Source organism: Mercenaria mercenaria, unplaced genomic scaffold, assembly GCF_021730395.1.
Source record: "Mercenaria mercenaria strain notata unplaced genomic scaffold, MADL_Memer_1 contig_127, whole genome shotgun sequence".
NCBI classification, from domain to species: domain Eukaryota; kingdom Metazoa; phylum Mollusca; class Bivalvia; order Venerida; family Veneridae; genus Mercenaria; species Mercenaria mercenaria.
The window spans coordinates 48,328-67,803 of record NW_026459248.1 but is presented as its reverse complement, the minus strand read 5'-3'; the positions used below and the strand labels follow the sequence as shown (position 1 = coordinate 67,803).

Below are 19,476 nucleotides of genomic sequence, written 5' to 3'. Positions count from 1 at the left end.
CCTACGTACGAGTAATAACTGTGTAAAATAAACTAATGCTTGAAGCTCCATGTAGATGGCCGGGTCTAAAATCTTACCTGAGATACCGGAACTCAGACAGAATGGAAATGGTCATCCATCCATCCATCCAGATTTAGCGCAAATTTGTGGTTACAAATACGGTCGCACGCTTTATAATTATACATATGTTTTAGGCCAGTTATTTGCAGATAATGAGGTACAAGGAGTGTATTTTGGACCATTTTTGTCTCAAATTTTTGTGTCCTGAAACTGGTGTTTCACTCTTTTTTTTAATCATAGAAACAACAGAATCCGTTCGGCAGGCTAAAAATGTCACATGTAGAAGCGCAACAACAAAATTTATTTCTTTATACGGTATGATAAACAATTGCTGCGCTATAGCATAAAACAGAAGAAAGTTATATTTAGTCTCTATCTTGGAATAATTATTGGTTATTAAGATTTGTATAAGAATTGAGAAAATACGCTGGAAATATGCTTCGGATATTCGTCGATGTAATCGGTGGAATATTATTCCGAGAAATATGGAGTGCCCATGACTAGATGCAATACAAATATTTTGTAACATTCACAAAAGTATATTTTTTCTAGTGTTGTATCTAGACTTGAAAAAGGGCTGGGTGCTGAAGAATGCGGGCCTGTGCTAGGGGGGTCCGGGTTCATGCTCCCCCGGAAATTTTTTAAATCGAGCGCGCGATTTCCTGCATTTTGGGCTATTTTTACACCATCTTTCAATAGCAATTGTATCAGTTATATACCCATAGTATTAGAGAAAATACATTCTTTTGCTCACAATTGCAGATGTCAAACTGATCTTTGACAACAAGTACCATCACAAGTCATGACATTTGTTCCAGTGGTAGTCTACACAGTTCACTACCATCGTAATGATTAAACATTTTTCCTAGCAATTTAGTACCAGTACTTACCAACTACCATAGCTTCCTGGCAATTACCAGTACTTTTCTAGTTACTCTAGTTTACTCTAATGATCATTAAAAACAAATCAACAGTTTAGAATACTTTTATTATGTACAACCTTACACGTAATTGGCTTTTCTCTAATTTCTTGATAGTCTCTAGTGTTACACAAAAGAATGCAAAAAACAGTGACTACAGGTCAAACGTCGCAAGGACTTCAGGTCCAAGGACTCACACTTAGTATACAAAACAGTGTACAGGCATCGGATTTCAAATATTTTAAATGTGTGTTGACGACAGGTCAAACGTCGCAAGGACTTAAGGTCCAAGGACTCACACTTAGTATACAAAACAGTGTACAGGCATCGGATTTCAAATATTTTAAATGTGTGTTGATGACAGGTTAAACGTCGCAAGGACTTAAGGTCCAAGGACTCACACTCAGCTTATCAATATCTGTTTGAAGCTATATCACAGCTCAACTGCATTAACAAAGTATATTGATTCTACGATGTTTGGTTTTGGTCCATCTTTTAACAGCACTTGCAAAGTTCAAGTATTTGTCATTTTTGTGCACATGCCAAATATTATTTGTGTTTTCAACTTTTAGGCGGTTACGTAAGTCAGTTACAATTCTCTTAACACTTGAGAACACACGTTAAATCAACAAGAAAATAAATTTCATTTTATTTAAAGAAGTATTTCTTTCATCTATAAAATTGGAAGCAGTGTTTTACAACAACATGCATCATTCTGTAGAACACTTCCATTGTGTCGGAAAAAAAAATCATAAAACATTGTCAAACAAAACTTTAGATCTATAAAACTGCAGAACAGTAGAGTCTATATTATATTTTACTGCGAATCTGTTAGGTGTAGTATAGAAGAAAAAAATCCGTGCATTCCAATTTGCAGTCCTGGCGCTGCGCCAGGCTAAATAACGCTAGATGAAACACTAATTTCTATATGAATGGTACAAATTCCTGTTTATAGAAACTTTTAAACGCAATGACATACATGAAACTGGTGTCACCAATGAGGTCGAAGGCCCTATATGATATTTATTTGGACATCAACATTATATAAGAAAATTATTGACGTTTCAGATTTTCATTGGAACTCATAATAATTTATAGAGAAGTATCAAATAACAGACCGTATTTTATGGCTCACCCATCAGTAAGTTTATATTAATGCAGTTCAAAAATGCTTAGAAAAGAAGTATTTTAACTTTAAAATGACCACAGTCATTCAAAATTGGAAAAAAGTCCCATCTTTTAAGCTGGATATTTTTCCAATTTTTAAAGCTGGAAAAAATCAAACTTTTAAAACTGGACAAAATCCAACTCCTAAAATTGGAAAAAAATCCAATGGGATTTAGAATTAAAAAAAAAAAAACAAAAACATTTTAAACTGACTAAAAACATCGTTATTCACTATTTATGTTTAAGGGTGTTCATTGATCCTGTTTATAAGTGTTCACAATAAATCTGATTTTTTTTTTCTGAAAATGTTCAATTTGACTTTTTGCCAGCTTTTAAATGGGATTTTTTTATTTACCTTTGTACAGATCTCAAACCCAGAAGAAAAGACAGTAAACACAAAAGTAACACAAATATGCCTTTAAATTTGTTATAAAACTTATTGTTTTCCGCCCGGAAAAAAGTTCAGCTCGCAAAAATATTGGAAAATGTCTGATTGAATTTTCAAAAGTTCCAATCGGACGCCATATATCCCATTGGAAATTGGAAATCTTTAATAGGACAATTTTTTAATCACCTTTTTTGTACATAATAAAATTTAAAATAATGCAAATCTATATCATTTATTGCTCCTTGGTCCCTAAACTACCATCCAAGCTAAAACAGAAGTTTCTAAGTCACTTAGAAATGGTAGTGAAGTTTGCCAAAATCCTGGTTTTGCAAAGATATCCTAGTGGCTGTTATTACCTAAAATAAGTTATTTCGTCAGTTATTAAAGATTTCCTTTGCTCTAAATAAAGTTAAATTTCGTAGTTTAATTTTGGCGCTTTAAGCAAAGTTATGTATAAGTAACATAAAGTAAATGTGTCAAAGAATTGATAGGAAACAGTCTCAGACATGGTAAATAAAAGTTATGTTTTTGATATTGAAGAAGTTATTTTTCGTGTATTGGTATGAACATTATTGAGCATAATGAGTGATAAAAATGTATTTAATATAGAAAACAAATGTATAGTTTAAGCTTATTTTTGCAATTTTAAAGTTATTTTCGTAGTTGAGATGGACGCATGTAAATTAGTATACTGTTTATGTGTTTATTATTGGTGGAAGATTTTTTTATGTTTCGTTTAAAATGTGTATTTATTACAAAACAATAAAGAGATGTAACTTATTTTTGTAATAATAATAAAATCTTATTTTCTCACTTTAGGCGAATCAATTTTAAATTGGTATAGAACTGATGTATTCTCCTTCCGTACTGTAAAGTAATGCAAACTTGAACACTGTGCAGCAAAATTTTATTTTTAACATTTAAAAGCATAAATAAATTGCAATTGCAAAATTTTTAAACCATTTTTGCCACGGCCGTGTCTCGACCGGTGTATAAACTAGATTACACGAACATTTATCGCGAGCTACACTGTATGCTAGGGGAAATGAAGACAGTTGCGAATCTCATTATCCCTCAGGAACGGACTCAAACCAAATTTCTTTCTATATTGCTTAGCTAACTTCTATGCTTCGTAAGAATCGTTACACATATTTCATTTTCGTTAGAACTAGAGATGCTTTTGAGAAAATTGCATGTCTCCAAAAACTGCCTAATCATCTAAAAAGTAAGTCAGTCTCTATATACTGTTTACTTAGAGCACATGCGCATGCGCTTTTTTGACACCAAAAAGACCCCTATACTACTTTTAAAAGAACTATAGGCATCTTTTTGAGGTCAAACATGCGCAAGAAATTTGAGCGTTCTTTGGTAATTCAAGGGTCATAATTCTGAAGTGCCTGGGCAGATTTGGCTAGTTATCGAACTTGGCAGAGCACTTAATTGCAAACACATTTTGTTCAAGTTTTGTGAAGATCGGATGAGAAATGTTTAACTTAGAGTGCGGACAAGCTTTGTGATAGACACACACACCACGCACGCACACGCACACGCACACGCACACACACACACACACACACACACACACACAGACTGGAGTAAATCAATATGTCTCCCACACCACTGTGTGGTTGAAGACATTATAACAGCACAACTTATTCAATTTGAAATATGTCCTGACACAGTCCACTGTTTACTTTTTTTAACTTTTTATATACTGCTGCCATATTTACACCTTCTTCTATGCAATACTTGGTATCCCATCGATGTTTTTTATGTGCTTTATCGGGGTTGTAATACCACTGAGGATAACCGCCTGTAAGCATTGTCACTACAACGGCATTCTCTAGAATTGTCTCTACAAAGGGATCATCTTTAAATTTAACACCTGGTGCTCCAGAAGCTCCTTGTACAAAACTGGTATGGAAATGATGCTTTAGTGGTTTTTGGGGAGTCTTCATTACATATTCAATCCAATCACAGTTTTCTTTAATTTTTTTGCTTTTCCTTCTAACAGTCTTACAAAACTTGACCATGTCTTTACTTTTCTTTTTAACAAGTTGTACATCCTCGTCGACTGCCATTTCTTGTCCATCAGAATGGCCAATAAAATTGAATTTTATTTTGTGATCTATCTTCTGAAAAGAGGTAAAAGCTTTACGCATAGGCACATTTTCCGACGCGCGATCTTTCAGCTCTAGAATTGCTACATCGAGTTTTTCATCCGAGAACATATCTCGGTTGAAATAAAATTTCGTAGTATTTGCTGGATCTGTTTTAAGGTAATCAAATTCGGCAACGGTTTCTCTTAGAACGTGTTCTTTATTTTGTTCTGCAATAGATTTAGTACCTGAAATAAGTGAAGATAGTATTAATACATCGTACGAACAATAATTGAAAAAAACAAGGATAAATATCCAGGAATAGAGAAATCATTTTCATTAACGGTTACAAGTTTTCCGTCGGTTTGAACTGGCACTGTTCCTTAAATAATTGTTTGACAAACATAGATAAACAAGTCAGACTGAAAGCTGAGTAAGACAATTTATAGGGCGAGCACCTGGGCGTTATCGTTTGACGAATCGTTGATAATAAATTCATTGTCTCTTAGGAACTGTGTTATGTCAAAATTTGAACACATATCGCCATTTTGCACTGCAACGAACACTTTTTCCACCAAACAAAGCAAATAACGAAATACGTCCACCCCATGTTTTACTTCTGTAGTGATCCCTAAAAGGGGTAGAATGTCATTTAAACAGAATTTCGAACGAACCTTACAATGATGCTTAAGACAAAGATTAATATATCAAATGGTTTCGAAAGTTACTAAGCTCCCCATTTCGAACGTTTGAATGGGAGGCGACCTTAAAAAATTTCTATATATAAGGTCTGATGAAGAACAAGGCAGCGCTTCCTGGAACAGAAGTCCACCACTCTGTCAAGTAATGCCGAAAACTAGGGCAGTGTGTCATGTTTTAGAAATGTATTGTTTATGCTACAGGTTCTATGTAGTAATTAAATGTTATGGAACAGGAAACTTTCAACATGAAAAAAAGGAGAAATTTTGACCTCTGATAGGCATGGGTCATGCAAGTATTACAAGCACCACAACATGTAATAGGAACATGTTTTGAGTGTATATAAAAGTGATTCAAGACTTCTAGAAGCTAAGGAATTTAAATTGTGACTCTGACCTTTGACCAAAGACAAGCGGTCCTGTATGCGACATGTTTGCAACATATTATTATATTGCTTGTAGTTGTAAGAAAATTCTTTAAAATAATAGAGAGGAATCAAAGTTTTACTTGACTTTAAACATATGCATTGACCTTTAACTGACAATCATAGATCTTGTGTTGACATATTTTTTCATCTTAAAAAAAAACGTTTGTTTTTTAGCACTAAGATAATCCAACAATTCATGTAAAATGTATGGAAGGAAAACAATTTTAACTTGACATTCAACTGTTACATTGACCTACAAGCAAAAGACATACGTACGTGCATAATCTACAGACTACTTTCTATTTATTAAACTAGCCTTGAGTCTTTTTGATCAATTGTAGGATTCGATTTTGCGACGGACAAAAGGACATATGGACAAACGGCCGACCGGGCGGAGAGAATTCCTATTCTGACCTCCTGTATTTTATCGGTAGGGAACTGAAAGCCCTATAGTCATGGAAACTGATTTCCAAACAGTAGGGGTTTCATAATCATAATGAAGTTTATCTAAGTATTTAATGGCGTAAATATGTAAAGACAAATACATCAGTACCTTCCTTGTATATCTTGTTCAGCACATGTGCTGCGGTCATAACATATTTACTTCCAACCCTGAAGCCAGTCCCAAATAACCCTTTATAGCTGATCCTACACACAGAGTCCAAAGCTGCAGCTTTAGCTTTCCAAACATAAGCAGATTTTTTATGTTCTGGCGAGAGTGCAAAATTTGCCCAGGGTTCTTCGGTATCTGTATCGGTATCTGTATCAAAATCTGTATCGGTATCATCACTTTCTTCCTCTTCCTCTGTAATGTTGTGGTTAAAATGTTGTAACTTGTCTAGTTATATTATGATACAATAACAAGGAGAATATACCAAAATGTTAACATGTAATCGCGTATAGCCGTTGAAATTATTTCTTATCAAGTTTAATGCAATATTATTCATTAAATTGAAAAATATATCTTTAGGCGATTTTAAGATATAACATGATCATTAGTGTATGCCAAGCAAAATTGTTTGTTATAGATTCTGTAATGGAGTGGTCCTGAAATCGCGAATTATTAAGTTCCTTAGACCTTGTATTAAAAAAATCTACTTCTTGTTTACGATAGTTTGTTTTGGAAGTGTAAAACACTTTGCTGAATGAGAATGTAAAACAAAAACTGAACAAAAGATATTTAGGAAGGAAATCCTACATAAAATTATCCATTGAGTTGGTGTACAGGTAATGTAATAATACGACAAAAACCAGCACATTCAGTGAATTAGTATGCCCCTTATGAAATAAAATTTCTCCCTTGAATAAAACAAAATTCTCTACCTTGAAAACACTTAAATGCAACTTAATAATAAGACAATTTGAGAGACAACTATATCTCCCGCAACTGTTATAGATAGTGAAAGGGTTGACTATACTAAGTGGAAGCATTGGCGTAAAGTATATGGTTTATAGTACATGTATGGCGACATCAATGAATATGAAAATCACTTAAGGGGTTTAGGAGATACAAAGCGGTCACAAAATGGAAGATTTAAACATTTGATCTTGAGTTGTGACATTGACCTTAGTTAAGCCAACATGGCTGACAAGTCCTGCACATTGTCTTTTTGATGTGATTATTTAAGCCGAATTTCATAAACATTCAAGGGGCTAGGAAATATAGAGCTTTAACATGTGACATGCAGTTGTTGTCTTGATCTTAAGCCGACATGGTTGACCTTTGGGGGTCTACACAACAATCATTTGACCCAATTTTCATGAAAAAAAAGCTTCAATGGGTATAGGAATACGTAGTGGATACAAAATGGAATGTTCAAACCTTTGATTTCAAGTTGTGCCATTGAGCCGACATTGCTGACTAATTAGTTCTGCACATCGCACTGATAAGTTGCTCATTTGACCTAAGTTTCATGACAATTCTTTTTAGGTGTTTAGAAAATAAAAAGCGGACACAAAATGGAAGACTCAAACGATCGACCTCGAGCTGAGACCTAGATCTTGAGCAGAAATTACTTACTCCTAAGTTCTGAACATTTACTTCCTTAGGTGATCATTTGACAAACGATTGATGAAAATCCTTCTAGCTGTTTAGAAGATACAGGGTGGACACAAAACGGAAGGCTTAAACCTTTGACCTCGAGTTGTGAGATTGAGCCGACACTGCATCAATTCTGTACATCGTATTGATGAGAGGATAATTTGACTCATGTTTCATGAAAATCCTACAAGTTGTTTAGAAGATACAGAGTGGACACAAAATGGAAGGCTCAAACCTTTTAGGCCGACATTGCATCAGTTCTGCACATTGTCTTGGTGAGGTGATCATTTGATTTAAATTACATGAAAATCTTTCAAGGGCTTTAGGAGATACCGAGAGGGCAAAAAGTGTAACGGACCTTATTATGCAAATGTTAGCACGGATGGATAGACGGACGGACGAGGACATCTGTAAGTGGTCGTAAAACACACAGATACATACACATTTACGCGTGTGCGAATACGCACGCACGTACACATATTATTTTGGGAGGCACAGAAATGTTTGTACATCTGAATTCGCACAATGTCAGTGTCACCTTAAAGCCCTTTAAATGTTTACAAAAAAGTGGTATCGTCTGCCATTCCGCCAGGTCAGTCATGAATTTTCAAGATATATTTTTATAGGAACAATGTAGTTATATCCATTTTATCTGTTGTCTGGCTAACCTGATACATATATGATTAAATAAGTATTGGCAACAGACAATTTTTTTCACAAAATATATTGCAAGCTTATACATCATCTTCTGAGTAATAGGGCACAATGCTAACAATGTATGTACATCATAATGATATATCATATATAATTTATGTAGACCTTATAAATGAAATTTGAAAATGTCTGGAAACCTATAACTGGTGAATGCTTTCATTTAAAGATTAAATGTGATAGTTTGAAATTGGTAAGGAAACCAAATAAACAAGTGAATGAAGTATTGCCATGCAATACAAAGTCCCCTACTGGAAGGCACTTAATTTTCTCTATTGTTATTTATAGTAACAACAAAGTTAAGTTAAGCCTAAAATAATCTTTAAAAAGAGTCCATACAAAACACTTCACCAGGTAGAGATAAGTCAATATACACCTAAAACTTGAATGTAACATGCATGTTGTACCACAGAAAAGTGGCCTCGATTTTTACCTACAGCCAGTAATCAAAAATACTATATAAGCTGTTAATAGTAACAACAAAGGAAAGTAATTCTAAAAAGGGGTGCCTCATTCTGGTGAACATTTGTGCCAAGTTACATCAAAGCCCTCCATGCATGAAGAAGAAATGCTCTAGACAGTTGTTCTTGGATTTGAACTTTGACCTCTTTGTGACAGGTAATATTAAAATCCCTTTAAAGATTGTTGAGTTACAAAAAAAACCCTATTGGCCTTTGGCTTTCAAATCTGACCTTGACCATTCAGTTGAGGGCCCGAGTTTTGCGTATGACACGTTGTCTTATCCAGGGGAATATTTGTGTCAACTGATATTTAAATCCTGTTTTGCATGACAAAGTTATAGACTGGACAGGAAAAAAAATCTCATTGACATTTGCTCTCCAAGTGTGACCTTGACCTTTAAGCTAGGGGTTTTGGTGTTGCGTATGACATGTCATCTCATCATGGGGAACATTTATACAAAATAATACTGTAATCTCTTGATGGGTAATTGAGTTATGGACCGTTCAGGAAAATACACTGTTGAAATTTGACCTCCGGATGTGTCTTTGGCCTTTGAGCTTGGGGACCGTGTTTTTGCGCATGACAGGTCGTCTCATCATGGAGAATATTTGTGCCAAGTAATATTAAAATCCTTTAACGAATGTCAGAGTTATGGACCGGACACGAAATAAACCCTGTTCATGCCATATAAAATTTGACTGCCAGGTTTGACCTTATGGGTCTAAAAGTTATGTACGACACATTGTTTTATTATAAGGCATCTTTGTGCCAAGTAATATTAAAATACCTTCCCATGTAGAAGAGTTATGAACAGAACAGGAAAAATGTTGACATTTGACCTCCAACTGTGACGCTGACCTTTAAACCAGGGGTCCGGGATGTGTGAAAGACACGTTGACTCATCAAGAAGAACATTTTTGTCAAGTAATATTGAAATCCCTTCATGAATGACAGAGTTATGACCGGAAATGAAAATGCGGACGCACGAACAGAATGACGGAAAAGTGCCTTCATATAGTCCACGAAACATGTTTTCAACCTGTAGGTGACTAATAAAACAAAAAAAATATTTCATTATATTAAGAATTATTTCATCATGTTAAAGGGAGACCATTAAAAAAAAACAATGAAATGGATGACACTTACATGGCACTAAAATCTTGTTTTCCACTTACACACTAACGAAAAATTCTACTATTGGTCAGTGCAGAGCTGCACTACATATCAACATAATGTATTGCAACTATAGTTTTGCTGCATTTACATGTACCGGTATTTACCATTAACTTAAAACTTGTACCTAGGTTTGCATTCTACAAGTCTTCAATTGTTAATAGCTTTTTATATTTATCAACACCAAATAGGTTACTAAGATCATGATTTAATTTTCAAATTAAGGGGAAAACTGTTATAAAGCACATATATTGTAATTTATTATATGAAAAAAAGATTGACTTTTGCACATAGCGCAATGTTTTTCAGTGACAGACCAGACCAAAAAATACCAAATTACCATCTCCAAAGGAGACTTTCACCTTAGAGCTAGGGGTCTGGATCTTACACATGATACATCAATTCATTATGGCGGAATCTTTGCAAAGTAATTTTAGAATCCCTTGTCAAGTGGCATATTTGTGGATCGGACAAGAAACAGACAGTGCTTACCTTTTATGTGTGGCCTTAACCTTTAAGCTAGGGGTCTGGATCTTGACACATTAACATATTAAAAGAAATATTTGTGCCAAGTAATTTTAAAACCCCTTAATGAATAGCAGAGTAATGGATTGGACACGAAATATACCCATTTGACATTTGACCTCTAAGTGTAAACTTGACCTTGAAACTAGGGGCCCGAGTCTTGCGCATGACACGTCGTCATATAATGGGAAACATATATGCCAAGTTATATTGAAATCCCTTTATTGATGGCAGGGTTATGGAATGGACACGAAGTGTGACGGACGGATGGAAATACGGAACGACGCAGACTATTTCTGTGATCACCAATAAAGCATCTAAAACTATATTGTAGTGTGTGTAATATTTCATGTTCCGTTTCGATTCAGACGCACGGACGCATGAACGTAGGAATAGCAGAAACGCTATATGATTCCCCGCCCCCGCTCCCAAAGAAATATGGGGTAATGAAAATGTAGGTACATTTTTGTAATTCTGAAACTATCCATGATTTATTCTTCCGCCGCTTAGATATATGAAATCTTACCATCACTCGTATTGTCTGAAATCCAAAATTTCGTCAATTGGACGCTTTTTAATTCACGATTGTGAACACCACATAAAACTGAGTTGTCCTCTTCCAGTTCATCTAGCGAGTGCATGGTATCCGTCCATGCTGAGCCTGTGGGACATTTAAAGTGCAGCTCGATATCGCCATTTCTGAAGACACTGTTAAAGAAATTGTCCATATGCTTTTTAACCTCGATACATGTTTCTTTTAATGGTAAAATGTCACTCCATCTCACAATCCAAATCTGGACCACGTTATCACGGAAATGTACGTACAGAGTTTGAGCATTTCGTAACTTAAATAGTCCACATCCGCAGTATATGTGCATGTGTTCTTCTCCATCCTCTTTGTTATTTTCTCTAACAATATCCCATCTTGATATGCACTCGGCAAGCAACCTGTTAAAAATTGCCGTCGGAATAAACTTTGACTTTGTTGTATAGCACAACTTGCTGGTAAAAGACCTCCCATCAGCGGAAAAAGAGCAGTTTTTGCCGTCCCCAAGCTTTAGCAAGTATTCTGGCGGAGGTTGTTTGAGTACACAGGGGGCAAAGTATGTATTTTGTTCCTGAAAAACAAACTTTTTTTAATTGTACAAGAAATACAGACAATGATACCTTACGAATATTCAAGAGTTTGTAGAGTTGTTTTCTTGGTTACTAGTAGAGAATTAAGAATGCGATTAAGGAAACCAAAAGGTTAGTAAGGTGCTTTGACAACCCAAAAATTTAGCCACGGGCCTGACCAAACCTGGTAGGAAACCAATAGACAAAAATGCATGTAAATTAAATTAGCTAAGAGCTCTGTACTTTTAAGAATTGTTTAAAGTTTGTCTCTATGTACAACATTGACTCAAAGAACAAACTCATAATAAATAACGGGTAAACTATAATATTGCAGATGATATATCTTATGTCGTGTACTTTCGAAGACAATTTCTGAGAGATATTAAACACAGCTTAGTTTTAATTAGAGGATTTTTACAAACTTTTACAAACTTTTGACCCGAACGTGCAGGACTAAGTTTAAATTCAAAGCCTTGGAAATTGGCCTATTTAAAGATCACAGTTTCAACCTTTTAACTAAATTGTAAAATGGTCCATGAGAATAACAATAGTAACACACGTAATTTTTCCATACAAAATGTGATAAGGAGTGCTGCTGCAAGTATTTAAGTCTTGATATTTAAATAAATGAATATATAACACATATATTACTTACTTCAAAAATAAAATGTTTTGAAGTTGTATGAAGCAGGACTGACAAACTTCTTGTTTTTAATTGTAAAGAAGTTATGAAAAAAAACGAAAGATATTTAAAACATCTACGTTGCTATGGTTATTTATAACTTTAAGATACTATAGGGCACCCTATTAAGTAGTTGATATTCTTCTCGATATTCCAATTTTTAAGGTATCCGATCCACAAATATATAATATTTCGATGCCTGGAAACCTCGTGTTTTTTTTTTAATTTTGATTTTTTGGTTATCATTTGAAAAAGTTGCTGAATGAGAATTTGTAAATGACTTCGCGAATAAATACCGCCTGCGAAATGATAAATCTTACACTATAATAATGTCATTTCTGCTGAAGAATCATTGAAAACTATCTATATAATAAACAGTCTATAACATATTTTGCCATGCAATTTAAATATTTAAAGATGTTTTTCACAATTATTTTTAGCAAACAGATTTTTTTTATAATTTTGCATATTTATAGACCGACGCTCTACAAGTAAAGATAGAACAGAAAAACACTAGATACCCATGTTTTTTTGCAAGAATCAAATATTATTAGGTGCACCAATCTGGTATTTTTACAATACATATATGTCATAATAAACAGCTGTATTTACTTACAAATTCATTCTGATGTTATTGTTTTTACATCACAATTAATGAAACTAATATAACAACGCATAACAAATCAACATGAAGATAAATCAACGCAGCAAACGTGCTCTTGAGAAATGTCGAAAATATCTGAAACTGAAAAATATCCAAAACGTTTCCTAGAGATATGAAAAATATAGCGGACAGAATTTTATTATTTTTTCTATTATGTAGACTTAAACCAGGACAAACAAGAGCTGTCTCCATAGGATGACACATGCCCCCGATGGCACTTTGAATGAATAGTTATGGCCGATGTTAGAGTTTAGGACCTTTGACCTACGGACCTGGGTCTTGCGCGCGACACGTCGTCTTACTGTGGTACACATTCATGCCCAATAATTTTAAAATCCTTGCATAAATGACAAAGATATGGACCGGACACGCCCATCAATGCACTATCATGAAATATGACCTTTAATATCTAAGTGTGACCATGACCTTTGAGCTACGGACCTGGGTCTTGCGCGCGACACGTCGTCTTACTGTGGTACACATTCATGCCAAGTTATTTGAAAATCCATCCATGGATGACAAAGATATGGACCGGACACGAATGCACTATCATGAAAAATGACCTTTAACGTCTAAGTGTGAACTTGACCTTTGAGATACGGACTTGGGTCCTGCGCGCGACAAGTCGTCTTACTGTGGTACACATTCATGCCAAGTTATTTGAAAATCCATCCATGGATGACAAAGATATGGACCGGACACGAATGCACTATCATGAAAAATGACCTTTAACGTCTAAGTGTGACCTTGACTTTTGAGCTACGGACTTGGATCCTGCGCGCGACACGTCGTCTTACTGTGGTACACATTCATGCCACGTTATTTGAAAATCCATCCATGGATGACAAAGATATGGACCGGACACGAAAATTGCGGACAGACTGACAGACTGACAGACCGACAGACTGACAGACTGACAGACGGTTCAAAAACTATATGCCTCTCTTCGGGAGCATAAAAATAATATACAAAATAAATGTCACAACTTGCATATTTGTGGATCGGACACCTTAATAGGGTATAAGGAAACTAGCAATGAAGCTATTGAAAAGCTAGTTATTATCTGTAGTTACCTAAAAATGCGCGAAAATGCGTACCCACTGAAACATGAGTCCAGCGACATATATATTTCAAGCTTATGTTAGAAAGCCAATGCATATACTACACAGATTCCTATGTACATAAGTAAAACAGAGAAAAAAGCTAATATTGTCAAATAGCCATATTTTCTTTTTATTAAAATAAATATGTATATATAAAAGAAAAACAGAAAAAAATGTCTTGCAGAGACAGAGACAAACAAACATGGGTGCTATTATCAGTTTTGTATGATAAATTTAACAGTATGGTTTATGATCTACTTTACGAATCCAGAAAACCAAATGTCACACTTTACGCAGATATTGTTAAGAGTTTTTGTTGGGTTTAGAATCATACCGATACAATTTAGGTAATGCTTTTATGATGACGTTTTAAGCCTTTGTAAACCCTCAGGCTCCCCTCTAGACATTGTTTCAGGCATTGGCGGGCAACTGGGCAGAACCATCGATCATCTGTAAGCCAACTTGATGGCATCCTTACATGAAAAATTCTACAACGCCCTTGAGGTTTCGAACCCATATCGGAGAGAGGCAAGTGTCTCGTAATAATCGATTTTAACTATGCTGGCACGGAGGCGACGATATTATTAGACTTTAACCAAGACAGGTAAAATACCGCCATTAAAGCATTAATATTAATTTAGGTTGTATGTTTTGATCTAGTGTTCAACTTTATATTATCTCAAGTTAGCAAGTTCCATATATTTCATAAAACAAAAAGTCTAAAAAAGTATAACAATAGAGTAAAAATGTAGTCTTTAGAGTATTTATATTTTTTTTATGATTTGCGATGGTACGAGGGTCCTAAAAACAGTTCTGTCATTGGGTTCGGATTTCTTAAGTGCTACGTTTTATCAAAATCATTTTTATTACAAACCTTCGAAGTATTCCCCCTTTTTAACATGTTTGCCCAATCGCAAAAAGCAGATAAATAGTCTTATTTTGGTATCTGTTGGAGACACCGATAAACGGTGCTGCAAAGAGAACTTCTTGATCTGTATATTTTTCCAGAAAGCATTTTCTTAAACCTTGAAAATAAAAAAAAGTCAGAGGGACTCAGGTCTAGTGAATGGTTTACAACTACACGTTTTCAGAAGCCAACAAGACTTAACAACCTCGCACTTGTGAGAGTAGACGTTGTCGTGTACAAGATGGACTGCTGACCATCATTTGCTTGTACGTTTCTTATTGTAAAATTATTTCACTTTCTTAAGTACAGAGGTCTTGTAAAATCGTCCAGTGGCTGTAATACCAGATGGAGTCAGGACAGGACAAGGCACTTAAACGATTGGCTCACTAGAAAACGTCTTTTTCGAACTTATGGTTCTCTTGACAATACAGGGTTTTTTTTTGATATTTTCGCTTCACTTGCTTATTATCAGCCCTCCTCTGTAGCTCAAACATGTGCAACCAGGTTTCGTCACTTCTCAGCAAGTTAGAAATAATCCGACTATGACAGTTTTTGTAGGTTTATAAAAGTTTCCAAGAACATTTAAGGTGTTGTTTCTTTTGCTCCCCAATTAGCAAATGAGGAACAATCCTTGCGCAAACTTTTCCCAGGTCCAAACGTTTTATTTCAAAATTGCTTGCACTCTGTCTTCTCATATGCCAGTACAAATAGCTATATCTCTCACTGGCAATTGCGCATCCTGTCCGACCACAACCTTTACAGCAGCGATGTTTGCCTTGGTAACAGAGGTTTTAGGCCTACCAGAACGGGTTTCATCTTCGACAGATTATTTCCCAGCTTTTAAAGCTCTAAACAACATAAAATTTGTGCGCATTGAAATGGCCTGAGGTCCATATATACCACACAATTAATCAAATATCTGCTTTGGTAGCTATTGTTAGAACCTTTCTCAGCGGGTTTTTTATTTTCATTGTGTTGTCTAACTTGTTGAACAGGAGGACCATGATGGTCCTGAATCGCTCGCCTGTCCCCGCATTAACTGAGTATGACGTCTTTTTTTCTATTATTTAACATAGTGACCTAGTTTTTGAGCTCATGTGAACTAGTTCTGAACTTGACCTAGATATCATCAAGATAAAAATTCTGACCAATTTTCATGAAGATCAATTGAAAAATATGGCCTCTAGAGAGGTCACAAGGTTTTTATATTATTTGACATAATGACCTTGTTCTTGAAGGCATGTGACCCAGTTTTGTACTTGACCTAGATATCATCAAGGTGAACATTCTCATCAATTTTCATGAAGATCTCATGAAAAATATGTCCTCCAGAGAGGTCACAAGGTTTTTCTATTTTTAGACCTACTGACCTAGTTTTTGATCGCACGTAACCCAGTTCCGAATTTGACCTAGATGTCATCAAGGTAAACATTCTCACCAATTTTCATGAAGATCTATAATAAAATATGGCCTCTAGAGAGGTCAAAAGGTTTTTCTATGTTTAGACCTAGTGACCTAGTTTTTGAACGCAGTTGATCCGGTTTCAAACTTGACCTAGATATCATCAAGATGACCATTTTGACCAATTTTCATACAGATCCCATGAAAAATATGGCCTCTAGAGAGGTCAAAGTGTTTTTCTATTATATGACCTACTGACCTAGTTTTTGACCGCATGTAACCCAGTTTCAAACTCGACCTAGATATTACCAAGATAAACATTCTGACCAATTTTTGTGCAGATCCCATGAAAAATGTGGACTCTACAGAGGTTTTTCTATTATTTGACCTACTGACTTATTTTTTGACCGCACATGACCCAGTTTCAAACTTAAACTAGATACCATCATGATGAGCATTCTGACCAATATTCATACAGATCCCATGTAAAATTTTACCTCTAGAGAGGTTACAAGGATTTTCTACTATTTGACCTACTGACCTAGTTTTTAACCGCAGTTGACTTAGTTTCGAACCTGACCTAGATATCATTAAGCTGAACATTCTGACCAATTTTTATGCAGAAAAATACGGCCTACACAGAGGTCACAATGTTTTTCTATTATTTGACCTACTGACCCAGTTTTGGACCGGACATAACCCAGTTTCGAAATTGATCTAGATATTATCAAGATGAACATTCTGACCAAGTTTCATGAAGATCCGTTGAAAAATATGGCCTCTAGGGAGGTCACAAGGATTTTCTATTTTTATACCTACTGACCTAGTTTTGGACCGCACATGAACCAATTTCGAAATTGATCTAGATATTATCAATACGAACATTCTGATCAATTTTCATGCAGATCCCATGAAAAATGTGGCCTATACAGAGGTCACAATGTTTTTCTATTATTTGACCTACTGACTTAGTTTTTGACCACACGTGACCCAGTTTCAAACTTGACCTAGATATCATCGAGATGAACATTCTGACTAATATTCATGCAGATCCCATGAAAAATTTAACCTCTAGAGAGGTCACAACGATTTTGTGTTATTTGACCTACTGACCTAGATTTTGACCGCAGCTGACCCAGTTTAGAACTTTTCCTAGATATCATCAAGTTGAAAATTCTATCTAATTTTTATGCAGATCCCATGAAGAATTCGGCCTCTACCGAGGTCACAAGGTTTTCATATTATTTGACCTACTTACCTAGTTTCAGACCGGATGTTACCCAGTTTCAAACTTGACCTAGATATCATCAAGAAGAACATTCTGACCAACTTTCATGCAGATCCCATGAAAAATGCGGCCTCTACAGAGGTCACAAGGTTTTTCTATTACTTGACCTACTGACATATTTTGACCGCACATGACCCAGTTTCAAACTTAAACTAGGTACCATCATGATGAGCATTCTGACTAAAATTCATACAGATCCCATGAAAAATTTTACCTCTAGAGAGGTTACAAGGATTTTCTACTATTTGACCTACTGACCAAGTTTTTAACCGAAGTTGACTTAGTTTCGAACTTTACCTAGATATCATCAAGCTAAACATTCTGACCAATTTTCATGCAGATCCCATGAAAAATAAGAGGTCACAATGTTTTTCTATTATTTGACCTACTGACCCAGTGTTGGCCGAACGTGACCCAGTTTCAAACTTGATCTAGATATTATCAAGATGAACATTCTGACCAATTTTCATGAAGATCCGTTGAAAAATATGGCCTCTAGGGAGGTCACAATGATTTTCTATTTTTAAACCTACTGACCTAGTTTTGGACCGCACATGAACCAGTTGCGAACTTAATATAGATATTATCAAGTTGAACATTCTGATCAATTTTCATGCAGATCCCATGAAAAATGTGGCCTCTACAGAGGTCACAACGTTTTTCTATTATTTGACCTACTGACCTAGTTTTTGACCACACTTGACCCAGTTTCAAACTTGACCTAGATATCATCGAGATGAACATTCTGACCAATACTCATGCAGATCCCATGAAAAATTTAACCTCTAGAGAGGTCACAATGATTTTGTATTATTTGACCTACTGACCAAGATTTTGACCGCAGTTGACCCAGTTTATAACTTTTCCTAGATATTATCAAGCTGAACATTCTAACCATTTTTCATGCAGATCCCATGAAGAATTCGGCCTCTACAGAGGTCACAAGGTTTTTATATTATTTGACCTACTTACCTAGTTTTAAACCGGATGTGACCCAGTTTCAACCTTGACCTAGATATCATCAAGAAGAACATTCTGACCAATCTTCATGCAGATCCCATGAAAAATTTGACCTCTAGAGTGGTCACAATGTTTTTGTATTATTTGACCTAATGACCTAGTTTTAAACCGCACGTGACCCAGTTTCAAACTTGACCAAGATATCATTAAGGTAAACATTCTGACCAAATTTCATGAAGATCTATTGAAAAATTTGGCCTCTAGGGAGGTCACAATGATTTTCTATTTTTATACCTACTGACCTAGTTTTGGACTGCACATGAACCAGTTTCGAATTTGATCTAGATATCATCAAGATGAACATTCTGATCAATTTTCATGCAGATCCCATGAAAAATATGGCCTCTACGGAGGTCACAATGTTTTTCTATTATTTTAACCTACTGACCTAGTTTTTGACCGCTTATGACCCAGTTTCAAATTTGACCTAGATATCATCAAGGTGAACATTCTGACCAATAATCATGCAGATCCCATGAAAAACTTTACCTCTAGAGAGGTTAAAACTATTTTCTATTTTTGACCTACTGACCTAGTTTTTGACCACAGTTCACCCAGTTTCTAATTTTACCTAGATATCATCGAGATAAACATTCTGACCAACTTTCATGCAGACCCCATGA

General features: G+C 35.3%; 1 protein-coding gene across 1 annotated transcript in view; it reads right to left on the bottom strand.

Annotated features, from left to right (window-relative positions):
• Positions 1–1,029: 1,029 nt before the first annotated feature.
• LOC128551565 (uncharacterized) overlaps positions 1,030–19,476 on the bottom strand; it is a 55,265-nt gene continuing 36,818 nt past the window's right edge. Inside the window, exons 10-12 of the mRNA XM_053532468.1 lie at positions 11,199–11,790; positions 6,314–6,565; positions 1,030–4,882 (exon numbers count right to left, since the gene is read on the bottom strand). Of these exons, the coding sequence (XP_053388443.1) occupies positions 4,188–4,882; positions 6,314–6,565; positions 11,199–11,790 (1,539 nt within the window). The 3' untranslated portion in view covers positions 1,030–4,187. The remainder of the gene's footprint in view (positions 4,883–6,313; positions 6,566–11,198; positions 11,791–19,476) is intronic.